Source organism: Chionomys nivalis, chromosome 17 (genome assembly GCF_950005125.1).
Source record: "Chionomys nivalis chromosome 17, mChiNiv1.1, whole genome shotgun sequence".
NCBI classification, from domain to species: Eukaryota; Metazoa; Chordata; class Mammalia; order Rodentia; family Cricetidae; genus Chionomys; species Chionomys nivalis.
The window spans coordinates 34,481,952-34,501,423 of NC_080102.1; the positions used below are offsets into that span (position 1 = coordinate 34,481,952).

The 19,472-nt window shown below is 41.0% G+C and overlaps 1 protein-coding gene across 28 annotated transcripts in view; it reads right to left on the reverse strand.

Moving 5' to 3' along the window:
* Positions 1-19,472, reverse strand: part of Rbfox2 (RNA binding fox-1 homolog 2) — a 253,680-nt gene that overhangs the window by 34,066 nt on the left and 200,142 nt on the right. For 20 of the 28 annotated variants that reach the window (XM_057791473.1, XM_057791478.1, XM_057791476.1 and 17 more), the window contains 3 exons: positions 18,631-18,855; positions 5,200-5,346; positions 1,723-1,776 (listed from right to left, as the gene is read on the reverse strand). In XM_057791473.1, the coding sequence (XP_057647456.1) occupies positions 1,723-1,776; positions 5,200-5,346; positions 18,631-18,855 (426 nt within the window). The remainder of the gene's footprint in view (positions 1-1,722; positions 1,777-5,199; positions 5,347-18,630; positions 18,856-19,472) is intronic. The other 8 variants (XM_057791474.1, XM_057791480.1, XM_057791481.1 and 5 more) reach the window with 1 other exon arrangement.

The following is a 19,472-nucleotide window of genomic DNA, read 5'->3' on the forward strand; positions in this document are numbered from 1 at the left end:
GAGACAGAGGCAGGGAGATCTCTGTGAGTTCAAGACCATACTGGTCTACAGAGTGTTCTAGGACAGCCAGGACCACATAGTGAAACCCTGTCTCAGAATGCAAACAAACAAAACAACAAACCGAGAAAGGAAAAAGGAAAGAAAAGAAGAATGCTTATTCCTTCTCTTGGGTGGATCCCAGGAGACATCGCTGGCCTGACTCCACCCTCACTTCTCAGTAGATCTTCAGTAGAGTCCCAGGGCTGCCTACAATGGTAAAGGCCTCACAGAAGTCAGGAAGGCAAAGGTCCCATCCAGGGTTTTCTCTTCTGAATTCTATGCTTTGCTGTGGATACACTTACCAAACAGCAGTGTCTATAATACAGCCCAAAGAAAGCAGGGGCAGTGAGGACACTGCCTGAAGTTACAGAAGCAATACACACCTTGAGGGTCCCCAAAGGGAAAAAGGCAGGCACGTGCCATTCTTTTAAAATGAGATTTCATGGGAGAGGCAACTGGTTATGGCGAAATTAAATATTGGAAGCAGATGAATCCTGAAGTCAGTGAAAACCTTTAGAAAGCTCAGTTTCCTTCCCTTACAAGAATTCAGTCATTCTTTTCTGTCAGGAGCAAGTGTTAGGTACCTGGGGCAATTACACTGGCCTTCGGGCTGGTACAGCTTAGCCAAGGTTATCTGAAGTACTCACAACTTAAGGCCAAAACTGTCTCAATTAACTACTGTAGATAAATAGTGTGGTCAATGATCTTCATTTACTGATTTTCATTTTCATCTTCATTCGTATGCTACCACCTTGACGCCATGGTTATTTTCCCACTTTGTAACTAAATGCTTAATAAAAATAAATGTAAGGAAATACAAGCATCAATAATTTTACAGGTTAGTTAACAGATTCACTTGAAAGATACTTACCAGGTTAAGTGCTGGAGGAAGGTCTGTATAGACATATTAATCTTTTTTGTTTTAAATGGAAGCTGGAAGCTTAAAGTATAATTACCTCTTTAACAATGAATGAATACCAGTTATTGGTATACTCTATAAGGGATGCAAGGGTACTGAGGCATCAGGACAGTGTGCATGTGTGCATCCGTGAAGGTGGGCGGGAGGTGAGGGCTAGCAACTACTAAAGCACAGGAATCTGCAGTGGACTGAAGAAAGGTAAATGTTAACTCATTTACTCCATTTAGCTTTTCCTTAAATTATATTCTTGGGGCTTTAATCATGGCCAAGACCTATTTGAAAGCAGCAGACATGACCAAATAAAAATGAGTTTTAAAATGACTAATTAATAAGGAAAATATTTAAACTGAAATGTCTGTGTAGAGGGACTGACTACATACACTAGCATGGACAGATACTCTGCTCATTCTAATATAAAACCTGTTGTCAGCCCAGAGCACCCTGAGGCTCGCTCATGGCTGTGACCTCACTACTAACTGAATGGAGGCTTGTCAAAATTACTCCAAAGAGAACCTGGTGCCTCTCTGCCTTTGAGACAGTGTAGGCTGACCCAGGCTGGCTGAGGAACCTTGCCTCCCGCCCTTGGATCTACCATACTCCTCCTCTCTAGCTCCCCTGCTTCCTGACACCCTCCCAATGTGAGCAGCCTCTTTCTGGAGAACTTAACCCAGGGAAGATACTTGGCAACACGGGACCCACTTCTGCTCTGTTCCAGTGAAACAAGTCTCAGGAAGCTGAGCACCAGACACTGACACAGGGCTTACCTTGGAGCCGCGCTCATTAAAGATTATTTCCACATCTAGGATTTTGCCAAACTGCTGCAGAGACAAAAACAAAGGCACTTACTTAAGGTCAGGCTTTGTCTAGACACTAGCCCTCCTTCTGAAGGAGACAGCTTTTCTTCTTTGACTAGTATTCATTTAACCTGCATGTTCCCACGTGTCAGCAGATCCAACATGAGCTTCTGAAAGGGCCCCATTGGGCCAGTGGCTCCTCTATTAACTCAGGTGTGTATATGTCCATGTGTAGAAGTCACAGTCCAAACACTGCACATAGATGTCCTACTGGGTCTTTTTCTAAATGCTACCTTAATTTTTTTTTTAATGTCTCAGTATTAAAAAGTTAAATTTCACCAAACAGAATCAGTACACTGTTGAGGGCACTCTACTCCCACCCTCCCTCCCTTAAAAATGGTACAAAAGTTAGATAATATAAGGAAAAAGAAAACAGAGATTAACCACAGGCCTTCCATTTTGGACCACATGGCCTTCTATCCTTTTCCTCAGGCAAATAAATATAACAGCAGATGAATGTCACATACTGTTTTTGTCTTTTGAAACTGTGAACAATGACTGGCCCCAATAAACATGTGTTTATTACAATTTCTATACTTAAAACATTTTTTGACATAAAAGTGATTTCCACTTATTTGCCATTTTAATAGTTCTGTAACAAAATTTTAGGAGTCTTTTAAAGTAACAATCTGTTCAATAGTTATTTAAATATCATCTCAGAGCTAAACCATACAGAGGCACAAAGCTCTACTCTTACTAGCTAAGTCCCACACATCTATGCAGGGTTTGCACCTAGTCACTCGAGAGAGGTGCTTGGGGACAGCCTGAGTGAGAGGGAGGCTGCAGGGCCCACCCAGGCAGCACTGACTTGACCTGTCCCCCATTATCTGCTTCATTTGGGTTTCAAACTAAACTATACAAGGTTGGAGAAAAAGTCCTGAAAAGTAGAAAAACATAAAGCAGAAATGCCATTTTCATACTAAAGTGTTAATGCTTCAATCAGTAAATTGTTAAAAGCCCAAGTTTTCTATGTTAGATACTTGTACTTGATTCTAGTTTCATCATTAACAGAAAATTGAGAAAATGAAGGAAAAGAAAAATGGTTTTTATTATATAATAGTATTTGAGAAATTAACTAACATGGAATGTTAGGCTGTTTTTTTTTTTTTTTTTTTTTAATCTTTTCTATTGCATTCCTTATTTCCAAGACAGGGTCTCTCAGTGTAGTCCTGGCTGTCCTGTAGACCAAGCTGGCCTTAAACTCAGAGATTTGCCTGCCTCTGCCTCCCAGGTGCTGGGATTAAAGGAAAGTAGTCTGCCTCTACTGCATTTTTTTAAAAAATTATTTTTTTGTACATTGGTGTCTTGCCTCCATGTATGTCAGTGTGAGGGTGTTGGGTATCCTGGAACTAGTGAGAAATGCCATGTGGGTGATGGGAATTGAACCTGGGGCCTCTGGAAGAACAGCCAGTACTCTTAACTGTGGAGCCATTTCTCCAGCCCTTCTATTGTATTCTTATAGCGTCTTTTTTTATATAAGAGTTTTTTTTTTTAATTTGTGTATGTGTATGTCTGTGTGTGTACATGCATGCACATATCTATGTGGGTGTCCATGAGGGCCAGAAGACTGTGTTGTAACTTCTGGGCCTGGAGTCACAGAGGTTGTGTGACTCACCATGTGGTGCTGAGAACTGCATTCTGGGCCTCTGCCATAGCAGCAAGTGCTCTAACAGCTGGGCCATTTTCTCAGTCCTTTCATAAATAACCATTTTTTTGGAGCAAGGTCTGCCCTCTTTTATGATTAAAAAGAATGAAGCTGAAGTAGCTGTGCTGGCTAACTGAATACAGCATGGAATCCCTGCTTTCTCAGTGTTACTGTTCTAACGACAGGCAACCAAGCAGAAGAAAGAGACACCCAGATGTCCTTTGTAAAGAAAAAAACTTCTTCCTACTTTATGCTTTAGGATAAGGCATGAATCATTTTGAGAAATCACTAAAGGACCAAGGTAGCTCTTGGAAGGCCACATCCTTCTGACTCAAGAGAAAACATCACTAACAGATGCCAAGTCTGCTGTCCTCGGCATCCAAGACTGAGTCTCTACTGTTTTTGATGGGTGGTCAGAAGAGAACCAGACAACTCATTTTCTTAGACGTGCCTTCTTCCACGTGTCCCTACTACTGTCTGTCCACTCTCCTTCCTCTAAGATGGGAAACAGCTGTCACCATGACACATGGGAAAGTTTTTTAGGTACTTCAAGAATGTCGTTACACCTTAACTCTGACCTTATCTTTGATGGCAAAAATATATCCAGGTAGTTAGCTGTGACAGAACTTGGCTCCCATGAAATGGCACAGCCAAACCATAGGAGGGCATCTGTTCTGACAAAGCTATCCTATGAAACATTTAGGGAACTATTGACTGTTTTCTGTCCAAGTCAAGTTAATAGCAGCCAAAATAAAAAAGACTTAGTCATTAATTTTCAGCAATAGAATTTTGTGCTAACATACATTTGCTTTTGTGATGGTAATTTGGGGAGGAAGCGAACAGTTGAAGGAACTCATCAGAGGTAGGAAATCAGTGTTCCATGTTTTTAGATGTTGGACCTGACACTACTGAATATGAGGGTTGAAAACAAAGTCCTGGAGATACTGGTATTAGTTCATTTACTTCTAACACTCAAGTTAGAAATTATTACTTCATTTTTAAATATAAACTTCAAGGTCAAAAAAGAGATTATATGAATTTCCCAAGGTCCTAAATAACTAGAGTTATATCCTAGGCTCTTTAAAATGCCATTCCTTATTTGTTCCATTTAGATGCGCCACCTGTAAACCTGTATTATCTACACTGCATGTGTCCTGAGACGGTGCAGCACTGAGACCAGAACTAATGCATCCCGAATAAGGGAAACGAAGAGGATTGTGATGGGCAGGAGGCAGTGACATGTCAGGAAAATGAGCATGCTGTTACACAGAATCTCTTGGGAACCTTTTATAGTGCAGATGTCCAAACTGCACCCTAGGGAAACTAAATCATACCTGGGTGGACAGTACTTTTTAGGCTCCCCGGGGGATTCTAATGCACCCACAGGTTAGGAATCATGCTATAAAGGATCGTGGATGTCTGTTCTTTTAGTGAAACCAAGAATATTCCTGACATGTTCACTAAGGTTGGTGTGAGAAGGGTGGTCACCTCAGTGGTTTGGGCACTGACTATCTCATCTTCAGGAACGACCTCAGTCCTAGCTAGCTGCATGTAGTTTCTGTCTGTGTGACAACCTGTAACACTAATGTCTAGGGTAGGAAAAGGTTTTCAGACAAAAGTGATTTACTTAAGGATCTTTCTTAACTTCCTTATAGTTTCACCCTAAAGTCCTAATGACTAATAGTATCTCTGGTGGATTAAATTGTTTCAGTTAAATCCATAAAAAGGTATTAGAGACTTACCCCAAACATCTGCCGGAGGTCAGGGTCCCGGAAGCGGAAGGGAATATTAGAGACATGTAGTCGCTTGGGGGTGGATTTACTCTCTGAATTTTCACTACTTTGTGTCTGTGACTGTTGTCCATCTGTCTGTGCTCCACCTTCTGTCTGCTAAAGAAATAAGTAAACACAATGAACACCTTGAAACACAGTAATTATTTCCCAAGAATGATGTGAAATGAAGTTCTCCTCTACTACAATACCTCTCAAACAGTGGATGTGTAAGCAAAGATTTGTTACTGTCCTTTTTTTTTTTTTTTTTTTTTTTTTTTTTTGGTTTTTCGAGGCAGGGTTTCTCTGTAGCTTTGGTGCCTGTCCCGGAACTAGCTCTTGTAGACCAGGCTGGCCTTCAACTCAGAGATCCGCCTGCCTCTGCCTCCCGAGTGCTGGGATTAAAGGCGTGCGCCACCACCGCCCGGCTCTGTCCTTTTAAAGAAGAAAAAGCCCAAGGTGTCATTGATGCTCAAAATGCTTCTAGTCTACAAACAAAATTTGGGTCTTTTGATTATTTTTAGTCCATTAGCAAAATGGGAGCACTGGCACAGAACCCTCTGTGGTTTGCTGAAGTCCACGTGGAGATGTAAAAATAGCCCTTCTCTTCTCAAGCACCGAGTAGAGCCTTCTATTTTTTGAGACCTGTTTTGAAAACAAAGCATCCCTTGTGCTTGTTTGTAGAGGTCATAGCCTCTTTAGCTCCATTGCCTCAGACTCTCAAGGAAACCAGTAAGGCAGTACTTTAACATTCTATTCTCTTTTTGGTTTCAGAGTTTACAATGCTATTACTTATGAAGGTGGAAAAACCTAGTGATGACAGTCAATTTACCTAAAAATTGAGGCAGCTTCTTATCTTGAATTCATCTTTATTCTCACTTCTCCCTGATTCAACTCCAGGTGACTCTGGTATTAGGGGATACTTACCTGTGTCCTAAATGCAGGTTATGTTTCCAAGGCTTTATGGGGCCCGGGCTATTAGATAACACACTAGTCTGTTTGTGTCCATGGTGACAGAGTACGAGCATCCTTTCCTTTGAAATTTTATTGTGTCTGTATGAGTGTATGCATGGGGTGGGGTATGGTGCGCTGTGGAAGCCAGACAAGGGTACCAGATCGCCTGGAGGTGGAGTTAGACTGCTGTTAGCTATCATGTGGGTGCTGAGAATGGAAATAGGGTCCTCTGCAAGAGCAGTCAGTGTCCTTAACCACAGAATCATCTCTCCAGCCCCAGGTAGTAGACAGTTTTAACCAAACATAACATACACATCTGATCTAAATTTTCCCACACCAACTCTTCAAAGTTCCTATGTTGATAAACAATATTTTAAGGCATTTATAGGATTGATATATTCCTTGTGGTCCTCATTTGGCAATTTAGCCTTACATTTTTACCATTCCCTATGCAGTGCATGTCAAACCTAATAATCTGAGCTGGTTAAAACAACATACATTTAAAAAGGAGTGAAATGGGCTGTTCTTTCTAGCCTTTTAAACAAAATAACACAAACAAGACAGAGTCTCTCATGTAGCCCAGGCTGTCCTGGAACTCTAGAGATTCACCAGCCTCTGCCTCTCAAGTGCTAGGATTAAAGGTGTGCACTACCACCACCCAGCTTTATTATCTTAACTGAAACAGAACTGAGTCTAGCAGATTCTTCTGAGTGACACCGGGAAAACTTTCCTTGACCCAATGTTCAGGCTAAAGGACACTGTGAATCAGAGGTACTTCTTTTGGCTTAATATGAATCCTGACATAAACTCAGCAACTTAAAATATAAAGGATAATCAAGAATATACTTTGAATGAAATAAACATTTGCTTTTTAAGTTATTCTAAGAATGGCAGCTTTTTTTTTAAATTTATTTTTTGTTTTATGCACATTGGTGTTCTGCCTGCATGTATGTCTGTGTAAGGGTGTCAGATCCCCTGGAGGTAGAATTGAACCTGGGTCCTCTGGGAGAAGAGCCAGTGCTCTTAACCACTGAGCCATCTCTCTAGTCCCAGGATGGCAGCTTTGTACTTCATCCCATATAGGCCTTCCTGGTGCATTAAATGTGTAATGGCTTGTAGGATGTAAAAATAGCAAAAAAGAGAAAGGTTATAGAGCAATGCTCTGCAAAAGTGCAGGGTTTTCAACTCCCAATGGGAGCACAATGCAGACTAAACAAATTCAAAGATGAAATAGTATCACGAGCACCTCTACATAGTCAAAGCAAGAATCATCAACTGTAACGAAATCTTATTCAAGTACCTTCCAAGAGACTTATTCAAGTCTCTCTTATCTCACAACTGTATCACGTAAACCCCTTTCAATCTTTAAAAGCACCGGATTTAGTCTTTAGAATGCCAACCTGCCACACAAGTTTTACATACGACTTACATGTGCCACCATGTTGCCTGTCGTGGTGCACGTGCACTGGCAGAATAAACAGGGAGGAGTGATTCTTCAGAGCTGTTGTTCCTGAGAGTTTACTGTCCTGACAACTAAATTTAGGAAGGTCATAAGCAAAGAGTGGCTGGTTCTCCAGTCTCTAGTGAGTACTTGTTAATTCTAGGAAGACCTGGCAAGTAGCAAGCTGATAGCCATTTTTAAAATTTTTAAGTCTTCTAAAATTTCTTTTTTTTAAAGTAAATTTATTTTTATTCAAAACATTGGGTGTTTTGCCTACATGTACGTCTGTGTGAGGGCATCAGATTCCCTGGAACTGGAGTTACAGATAGGTATGGTGACTTGCCATGTGGTTGCTGGGAATTGCTTTTAGCCACTGAGCCATCTCTCCAACCTCCAAAATCTTAAGTCTAGGGCAATTTAAAGAGGAGATTTGCCAGGCAGAGGTGATGGTAGTGGCTCACACCTTTAATCCCAGCACTTAGGAGACAAAGGCAAGTGGCTCTCTAAGTTTGAGGCCAGCCTGGTCTACAGGGTAAGTTCCAGGACAGTCAGAGCAACACAGAAAAACCTTGTCTCAAAAAAATCAAAATAACAATAAGTAATTTAAAATGGAGATTTAACAGTAAAATATAATCAGTAAAAATATACAAATCAGGAGAGATGGCTCAGTGGTTAAGAGCAGTTGCTGCTCTTGCAGAACCATAAGTACAGGCCTGTATGAATCTTCATCAGAAAGTACAACCATATAGCCAAGAAACTGGAGCAAGAAGCAGGGCCCACTCTAGTCCTTAGTCCTTGCCAAAGTCATTGCTGTGCTAATTTGTACACTCACCCTCCCTTCCTTAAAGTATCGCACTGCATAAATAAACAGAAATCATCTTAGTGCCTGTTAACAATAATTTCTTTGTGAGCATCTCATTCACGTCTTTGGGTACTAGCTGAATACATACCCAGGAGTGGACCTGTTGGGTCAAGGACATGTGTGCCTTAGCAACAGCACCCCATCCAAAGTGGCTGTACCTGCTGGGCTTGTGCTCTCTGTACTTGCAATACAGTTGTTGGAGTCCTTTTGGTGGGAGACAATGGCTTTACATTGAAGCCAAACGCATGTTTTTTTTGACACTGGTAATCTTAAATATCTATGCAAATCTTTTATCCATTTTTAACTGGGATGTTTGGCATTTGCTTATGTTTACAGGTGTTCTTTATAAAACAATTATTCCAAAAATTAATTTACTTACGGTATGAACGCTGTATGTGTGAGTGTGTGTATGAGCACGTGGGGGATGGGGGTTGCCCTTAGCTGAGGGATCTTAGACTTGCCTTGAGGGAACAAGGGTTTGCCTCCCATGAACAGGGCTTCAGATTGTCTTTCCTCTCTTTTTTCCTGCCTGTTTTTCTCCCTTCCCCTTCTCCACTTGCATGATTTTACTAGAAAACAGGAATTCCTGACATGATAACTGTAACTATTTATTTAATTCATATTGTATGTTAGACCTGCCCTAGGTTTACTAGCTGTCATATACTAGCTAAGGATTTTAATGTAAATTTTTCATAACCCTACACAGTAGGTAATTTTTTTTCTTAACGAGCATAGTAGATGCTATTTTAATCCTCATTTCTAGATAAGAAGTCTGAGGAATAAAAAGGCCAGGACAGGATTTTAACCCAGGTAACCTAGCTCCACAGCATACGTTCTTGGTTTTTTTTTTAAAGATTTAAAAATTATATTAGTTATGTATAGTTTTTTATGACTACATGTAGGTATGAGCAGATAACTGAAGAAGTCTGCTGAGGCCAGATGCATGAGATTGTCTGGAGTGGGACTTACAGATGATCACATAGCAAACTGTCTCCAAAAACAAATAAGATCCCAAAGATGAAAAAGTGTACATCTGCACAGGGCACATGTGAGAAGTATCTGAAGGACTGGAAAATGTCTGTGTAAGTTCATGATGAATGTGAGCACCCATGCTGTTGCTGCCCTACCACAAAACACATTATAAGGTTTTTTGTTTTTGTTTTTTCGAGACAGGGTTTCTCTGTGGTTTTGGAGCCTGTCCTGGAACTAGCTCTTGTAGACTAGGCTGGTCTCAAACTCACAGAGATCCGCCTGCCTCTGCCTCCCGAGTGCTGGGATTAAAGGTGTGCGCCACCACCGCCCGGCTATAATGTTTTAAGTAATAAATGAATCATAGACGATGATGACTGAGACAAAGTTCTTGCTATGTAGCCTTGCATGGCCTGGAACTCATAGAGATCCCCTGCTATTTTACGATTATTACAAAACTTTATTATAAAAATTTTCAATAAAAATTTATACTATTTGTTTCATATATTTTTAATTAAAGAGACAGAGTACCATGTAGCAGAGTGGTTCTTAACCTTCCTAACACTGTGACCCTTTAATACTGTTCCTCATGCTATGGTGACCCCCCAAAATTATTTTCATGTTACTTCATAACTGTAATTTTGCTACTGTTGTGAATCATAACGTAAACATCTGTCATACAGATGGTCTTAGGTGACCCTGTGAAAGGGTTGTTGGACCTCTAAAGGGGTAGTGAACCAAAGGCTGAGAACTGCTGACTGCAGAAGTTGCCTGGAGCTCCTGGCCCTGCTTTCTCCATCTCCCAAGAACTGGAATAAAAATGTGTGTCACCAGGGCCAACTATTTTTTAAAACTCTTGTGATAACACTTAGTTTTAAAAACATAAACACTGTACAGCTACAGAAAATGTTTTCTTTTTATCTGTGATGGTTAGCGTTGTCAACTTGACACAACCTAGATCACCTGGGAAGAGGGTGTGGTCACTGAGTGACAGGAGTTTTCTGGCTCCATTATAACATTCTTTTGAGATAGGGTCTTACTATATAGCCCTGGCTGGTCTGGAACTTGCTATATAGACCAGGCTTGCTTCACAGAGGTCTGCCTGGCTCTGACACACTCGATTCTCCAAGATAATCTTAAAGAACCACTGTCCTACATTTGGCCCATCATTGACCAGGACGTTGTCCTACTGTTTCTGAGCATAACTTAGGAGCCATAAAGATCACAGGGGATACAAAATTTTCAGATATTTGTAGTAAAGTCTGGATTTGTTAATAGCACCTTTGGTCAGTTTTCCCCTCAAAAAGATGGGTCTACTCCTTCTCAAGAGAATGTCTGTCACATTTTCAGATCAGAGTATCAGCCTGAAGCCCAGTGACAATGCTTGTGCTTGTGGCAAGGAAAGAATTTTGGCATAGATAACACATGCTATGAACACCTTTCTTTCTACCACGGAAATATGAAAAGGAGCAGCTAGCTATTCAGCGGTGGGAATGACAGTCTTAGTAGCTTTCATTGGTGACATGAAGGGTACAATGACTGCCACCAGCATGGTTTACTATCACTGTTTTGATTCCTGCTAAGGTATTGTAATTTTGCCTACTATTGCTTTTGGATTGATGCAAAAGCCAACAAATGTAGTGAAAATGGCAGGTGTTGTATCATCATGGAAACTTCTTAACCCAGTGTCCTTCCAAAAACAAACAAACAAACAAACAAACAAAACCAAAACCCTTGGGAACTGCCAATGATCTGTGACCACATGAGGAAAGCCACTGCCACAAACAAATGTTCCATCCTGCATTCTCCTCCAACTCACTGCAGTTTTTATTTATTCATTTATTTTCTATCAGATATAGAAAAATAGTATCTGTCTCCTAAAAGCATCTTTAAATTCTTTTCTTTTAGATTTTTATTTTTGTCTGCAATGTGTATATCTGTCATACACAAGCCTGGGATCCACAGAAGTCAAAAGACAAAGGTGAGCCGGGCAGTGGTGGCGCACGCCTTTCATCCCAGCACTTGGGAGGCAGAGGCAGGCGGATCTCTGTGAGTTCGAGACCAGCCTGGTCTACAAGAGCTAGTTCCAGGACAGGCTCCAAAACCACAGAGAAACCCTGTCTCGAAAAACCAAAAAAAAAAAAAAAAAAAAAAAAAAAAAAAAAAAAAAAAGACAAAGGTGAATTCCCTGGAACTGAAGTTATGAGTGGTTATAAACCACCGCATAGGTACTGGGAATTGAACCTGGGTCCCCTGCAAGAGCAACAAGTACTATTAGCTTCGGAGTCAACTTTCCAACTCCAGTGATGTATTTCTAAAACCTTACTACCGCCAATCAGTCACTGAAGCTGAATTATACCATTAAGCTCTCTCCCATTAAGTGTTTTGTTTCGTTTTTAAAAAGGGGCAGGCATAGCCGGACAGTGGTGGCACACGCCTCTAATCCCAGCACTTGGGAGGCAGAGGCAGGTGGATCTCTGTGAGTTTGAGGCCAGCCTGGTCTACAAGAGCTAGTTCCAGAACAGCCAGGTCTGATACACAGAGAAATCATGTCTTGAAAAACCAAACCAAACAAAAACAAAAAACAGGCTTGGGCTCTCAAGAAAAATGTAATTCAGTAGATACACTTTTTACGCTCGACTGCTTCAAAAGTTTTGGTATATAAGCTTGCTGTCATTTAGAAAAATTATCTGTACATGTAGGACTGGGTTCCTCTTTACAGGCCAGGATGCAATCCTTAACTGCTACTGCGTTCACCAACACACCGTGAGGGACCAAAAGACCATCAAAACAAGCTCTCAGACGTATGTTAACATTAATTTCTAAAATTCCTTTTAAAAACAAAGACTCCAGAATTCAATGTTCAGTTCTCATCTTTGAATGAGAAGTCCTTTCTCTCCCAACAAGACAGGAGTATCCAATCCAACACAAGCAAGAGCTGCACTCAGAACAGCTGAGCTTACAGCAATAAGCAACAAAACACTGGCCACGTGCTGTAGTATACCGCAATCCCAGGACTCGGAGGATGAGGCAGAAGAGTATTGAGTTTAAGGCCTGTGTGGGATACAAAGCGAACCCTGCCTCAAAAATCCCAGGGCTAGGGAATGTAACTCAGAGGCAAGCATTTGCCTAGTTCTCATATGCAAAGTCCTGGGTTGACCTGTGGCATCACCAGAATGACATGAGGTGTTCACAGCAACTGTGTCAAAGGCATGTGCATTTCTCGTTTATTTTCACTGAATTCCAACAAAGGTGACTATTAGCTTCATCGCACAGAGAAGGATGCTTTATTCAACCATTATATGGCTGCCTACTTGTCTACTTATTTTGCTTAAATCATATGTCCAATTCTGTACTCTCCACCTTCATTATTTCTCTTGCATTCACTTCCTCTACATAGCCATTATGGCCCCTAGTAAGAACCACACTAGTGACTCACTAGAGAGCTGGGCACTTAAGCTTCTGGCATCCCTGCTGCCTATGCTGCAACAGACCATGTTCTAGAAGTATATTTTACTCACTTTATTTCTTTGCTCAAAACTTCCAACAAAGTCCTTGATTCTCATCCCAGTGTTCAAAAGTTCTTACCGATTCATGTTCAAATGATTTTTCTCCCACAAGCCTTCAACAAACACCCCTGACCTTTGTCCAAATGGGAATTCATGTTTTGACCTAGACATTTCGGTTCCTTCTCTTTAGCCTTGGACTGAGATGCGACTTTCTTAATCCTTTGTATCACCATCTATGCAGGCTTGAATTCCTACTGCTGATAATACAATACCAGACCAATTACAACAATTACAGAAATACCCAGCCTCTCCCTCTTGAGCATATCTATACCTTGTTTCATCTTTTCTCCAAAAAGCATCAAGTTCTGGGCATTGGGAGAAGTTATGGGATGCAGAGATGAACACAACTGAACTTTGGCTTTAGAAGCTTCAGAAAGTCAGGAAGACTTTCTGGTAATGACAACATCTACAAGGACTGAGTGACAAGATGCTCACAGCACGATAAGACTAATAAATATGCATACAATCTATTTCCACTGGGCTTGAGCAGGGGAATCTGAGTGGCACAGTGAAGGGTATGGACCTAGAATTCCCTACTTGGGTTGTTTTACATGTCACAATAAAACAGTCTGAAAAAGTATTTTAAACTGAAAGGTGCTGTGCAAACTCAGGTTATGATTAATTAATTTGCTTCCTGTCGTCTGCCTCTTGAATTTAATTGGCCATGCAAACTGCTAGACTATTTTATGAGACACACAAGCAGATGGTAAAATTTTAGTAGAGGAAATGTTAGGTCTGAGTTTTACTACTCAACCCAGTCTCTAAGCGATATATTCCCATCTCCTACAAGTGTGGGAGGAAAGTGAGGAAGAAGAAACCTCATGCAGCAACAAGTATCAAACTGGTAAGACTCTAACAGGACAGTCTGAGCTTATGGCTGTGGTCTGACTGGGATGAGGAGTGAACTCGCCAGAGGGCTAAAAGGGAGATCCTAGGAAAAAGAGAACTACAGAAAGGCTAGATAAACTCTCCTTTTCCATGGAGGGTGCAAAACTAGACAGGTAAAAAGGAGGAAAGGAAGAGAAAATAGAAACAACAGAAAGAAAACCCAAGGCAGACTTGAGAATGAACTGGCTGAATTCTGAATGCCATCTCCTAACGGTTAGGCAGCTAACAGAATGAACTGGATTCTCTAAAGCTGCAGGTGTTTCAGGAGCATCTGCCTTCTAGCTGGGAAGGTGAGGAGAGGGAAAAGGGTGAGGGAGAGGGAGAGAGAGAGGGAAAGAAAGAGAGAGAGAGAGAGCGCGCGCGCAAGCACGAGCGCGCAAGAGCGAGCAAACGCCAGGGAGAGAGAGAAGAAACATTATCAGGTAGAAACATCAGTGTCCTGGCAATGGGGTTCCAGCGTGGGCAGACCGCTTAGAACACATGTGCATATGCCTTCCCTCAGAAAACAAACAAAACAGAGTCACTATGGAAAGAAGGAAAGAGCAAAGTGTGATCCAGATTAAATACATGCGCAGTAAAAACAAAAACAATAAAACAATAACATACAAAGAAGAGTGGTAGGAGAAAAATCTGCAGCATGAAAAAAAAAACCAATAAAAAAGAAAAGAAAAAAAGAAAAAAGGAAAAGAGCAGTAACCAGAAATGGACCCAGGCCCAGATGCTAAATTGAACATGACTGCCAATGTAGCAAATACAAATACAGCTCAGGAATTAAGAAAAAGTATCACAGCAAGTAAGAAATCTGTATACAGAGATACATAGAATAATGGCAAGTCCAGAATTAAAAAGTGAAATAACAAATAAATTTACTAGATTGAGATCAATGGCAGATCTGAGATGGTTCAACAAAGATGGAATCAGCTGAAAGCAGAAATTATTAAATAACAAGTGTTCCCCTTACTTACACAGATAATAATAGACAAACAAATGGAGCTGTGCTGGTTAGTCTTGAGATTAGTTTCAAATCAACTTGACACAATCTAAAGTCATCAGGGAAGAGAGAACCTCAGCTGAGAAAGTGCCTCCCAGGGGCATTTTCTTGATTGGTTATTGATGAGGAGGGCTCAGCTCACTGTAGGTGGTGCCAGCCTGGGCTGGTGGTCCTGGGTTCCATAAGAAAGCAGGCTGAGTGAGTTTGGCTTCAGTTCCTGCCTCCAGTTTCCTAACTTGAGTTTCTGTCTTTATTCCCCTTCGAAGTTGGACTGTAATGTGGAAGTTTAAGATAAAACAAACCCTTTCTTCACTAAGTTTTCTTTGGCCACGGTGTTTTACACAGTAACAGGAGCAGAGGAAAAGAGAAAGACATGAGACATGGGAAATGGCGGCACACCTACCCAGACTAACAACTACATGAGAATGCTGATGGATCAGAAAAAAAGATGGACATTTCTAGAGTAGATAAAGAAGCAAGATTTAATTTTTTGTTGTTGTTTGAGACAAGTTTTTTTCTCTGTGTAGCCCTGGCTGTTCTGGAACTCACTATGTAGACCAAGCTGGCCTCAAACCCAGAGATCCACCTGCCTCTGCCTCTGGAGGGCTGGGATTAAAGGAGTGTGCCAACACTGTAGGCCTTGAAGCTCCTTAAAATGAGATATATGTTAAAGACACTAAAATAAATAAAAAAGACCTATCATATTAACAGAAAACACAAAAGGGCTCATGTGGTTACAGTAAAATGAGACAAGTATATTTTAAGGCAAGAAACGTGAATAGAGACAGAGAGGGCATCTCTCTACTATCTAGTAAACCACAAAATAAGTTTCATTAAACTTCAAAGGGTTTCAAACCACTGTTGTTCTCTGTAGACCAGGTTGGCCTCGATCACACACAAATCTGCTTGCTTTTGCCTCCTGAGTGCTGGGATTAACAATGTACACCATCACTGCTCAGACCAGAACTAAGGAAGTTTTAAGAATATCTTAAAATGAAAATAATAGCACAATCTATCACTTTTTGTGGGTAGCACTTAAAAGAATTTTTACAGGAAACTTACAGCTTAAACACAGAAGGAAGAAATCCTGAAGAAAAAAAAAAATCAATCACCTTAGCTTCTAACCTGAAAAGCTAAAAAGGGTCTATGCTACTTTTCCAGAGGACCTGGGTGAGATAGCACCCAACTAGCAGCTCACAACCACATGTAACTCCAGTCCCAGGGTATCTGCTGCCCTCTGAGGGCACTGTATACACATGGTGCACAGACAGGCAGGCAGACACCCAACACAGAAAATAAAATGTAGAGGAGGAAGAGTCACATACCAATCAGGAAGAAGACAGTGAGATCAGAAGGGGACAGTGGGGAGAAACTCAGTTGGGTGCAGTGCTTGCCTGATCACTGTGAAGATCTGAATTCAATTCCCCGAACCGAAGTGAAAAAGCCAAGTGTAAGGGCAGACACCTGTGATCCCAGCTCTGCGGAAGCAGAGGCAGACAGATGCCTGAGACCTGCTGGCTGACCAACCTCGCCTGCTTAGTGAGTTCCATAACCAAGGAAAAAACAAGATGGGTGGCTTCCAAGGAACCACACCTGAGTGTGGCCTCTGGACTCTACACATGTGGTACACACATGTACGGTATGCACGTGCACCTACATAAACATACATACACCCACATCCTCACACACAAATAAATACAAATCTTAATTTGTAGACTGACCAAAGAAGGCATAAATTATCAAAACTAAGAATGAGCCAGGCATGGTGATGCATGCTTTTAATCCCAGCACTTGAGAGGCAGAGGCAGGTGGATCTCTGAGTTCGAGGTCAGCCTGATTTACAGAGCAAATTCTAACACAGGCTACCAGGCCCCAAAGCTACAGAAACCCTGTCTCAAAAACCAACAATGACAAACAAACAAACAACAACAAAAAACAAAACCCACCAAGAAAGTAAAAAAGGAGAAACAGCAGTTATAAATTTAATGTTAAAATAACATGAAAAGCCTTGGATACATATTATTTTTCCCTTTTCATTCCTTTATAATTATATATTTATTTATAAAAAATAAATTTATTTTTATAATTTATTTTATTTGGTTGAAATAGTTGTCTTAGAAAGTCTGTGAGTTCATTATCATTTGAAAGATAACTGGACCATGTCTGACACAGGAGACTGTACATTCCTTGTCCTGAATAAATACTACAAGGAGCCTCTCGTTACCTCTCAGACCTAGATACTGCCTTCGAACCAACTGGATATTAAATACACACAAGTAACTATCATTAGAAAGACAACATGTTTTCATGGAAACAATTTTTTTTTCATGGTGGAGTATCTGATATCTAGAAAAATAAAATGAATGTCTTTGCAGGTTCTATCCACCTTTATTTAACTGAAGCTTTTAGCTTCGTGAAGTGAATATTACCAAGATGTTTAAAGTCTAAATGATGCATCCCTGTTCTAATGATACTGAGGAAAAACGGAATCTAATCATGAGAAACAGATCTATCTACACAACAGAACATTTCGACATTTAGAATAAAATCCTACAGACAATATGATGTGATTGTAGGCATGTGTGAGATAGGTATCTGTGGTAAGCTTAGGGCATTTTCTTTTCCTTTATTAAGCAGTTAGGGGTGAGGTCAAAGAGGTGGTTGAGCTGGGAATAGAAAACCAAGGACAGTCTGGATGGTTTTCTAACTGTGCTAGAAAATTATTAGGAGTTAGGCAGGAGCACAGGACAGCATAGACTAGAAAACAAAACCATCATGGCTGCTATGCAGGGGAAGAAAAGTCAGAGGTAACTCGAGTGGCGTTAACACATGAGCCCCACAACTGAGTTATCCCCAGCCCCTTTGTATTTTTGAGACAGGGTCTTGCAAGTATATCAAGGCTGGCTTAGATTCTCTTTGTAACTCCAGTAGACCTTTAATTATGGCAATCCACCTGCCTCAGACTTTAGGGTGCTAAGATTTAAGACTGTGCCATCACCAGGCCCATCAGAAACTCTTGAGGTGGGCACTATGACCTTCATTTTCTTTTCTTTCAAGGAAAAGGAACATATTAAATAACTTGCCTAAACTCATTCTTTTGAGGCCAGGTTGCAACTTAAGCTCAGCTTACCCGAGTCAATCCTAAGCAGCTGGCAGAAGAGCTAAGATCTAGGAGAGGACATGAGAAAAGGACTGAGTTGAACATTACTGTGGAACTGTGGCTGCTGAACTCCATAATGATCAAGGGTAGAAATGAAGGCTAAGGAACCAGAGAAGCCTGGTGTTTGCTTACGAAAGTGAGTGACTTAAGTCTAAGTTTTAAGTGTCTAAGTACAAATAAGACTGAAGAGTAAGACTTGAGTATAAGAATATAGAAAAAGCACCATAAAAAAAAGAAATAGGGGTTTCAATACCCAAACCCAGAATACCAAAACTGTTGAGAACAAGAGGAAGAAAACCATCAGAACATCCATTGCTGAATAGGAAAACCAAGAGGGAGGCACAAACCAAATGGTTCAGTACTAGGGAACAGGGAGGGGCAATGAGCCTGCAGCTTTGAGACCGTGTGGGTGAAAGCAGTGTGTGGGGAATGGTACGACAGATGGTGCAGGAAGGAGGGTTCCAGAAGGACAACCAATATATGCATAGACTAACTCAAATGGCTTTCAGTCTTCGGGGGAAGGTGAAGATTTCATACATCCTTCAACTTTGAATCTTCTACCCCACATACCGTGAGAGATCCATTTTGGTTGCTGGGTGAATTGCTACTTTGCTCTCCGTGGGCCTGTGTACTCCCGTAGAGTGTCAGATTATGTTCACTGGTCTGGCCGGCATAGTCCTGAGTGTGTGGCACTCCGTATTCTGTGGGAATTCCGTTCTGTGGAGGTGGTGGGAACGGGATGGTGGTAAAAGGCTGAACCATTGCGTCAGGAGTTGTTGTTGGCTCCTGGTTACCCTAGAGCAAACCACAGGAGAGAGAAGAGTGAGTGCATAAATCTTCACTATAGAATGACTTACAAGGTAACTATACAGAGCTCTGGCATGCTTTCTCACTGTCTCCCACTCAGGGAAAAAAATGTTTGGGTCATTAGATAACCCTCACTCTTAAAAAAAAAAAAAAGATTACCTTTATTTTATTTGAGTGTTTTGCCTGAAAACATATACATGTACCACATGCACGCCTGGGGCTCACAAACGTCAGAAGGAGGAATAAGATCCCCTAGAACTGGAGTTACAAAAGGCCATGCCACCATTTGAGTGCTGTGAACTGAACTTGGCTCCCTCTGCCAGAGCAACAAGTGTTCTTAACCACTGAGCCATTTCACCAGCCTAACCAAAATAAGGTAACTCTAATTCCTTATGAGGCAAGCCTGTGTAAGAAGCCAAAAAGAAGCAATTAAAATGATAATACATGATATCTAAAAGACTGACACCACAAATTAAAGTCCTGAAACAAGACATGGCTTCTAGAATTTTAGAGTTCAGAAGATAAAATAGTATTAAATAATCAGCTTAGAGTTTTAGACATCAAAGTAGAGAGCTACTTAAATTACTACTAGGTTAACAATAGAA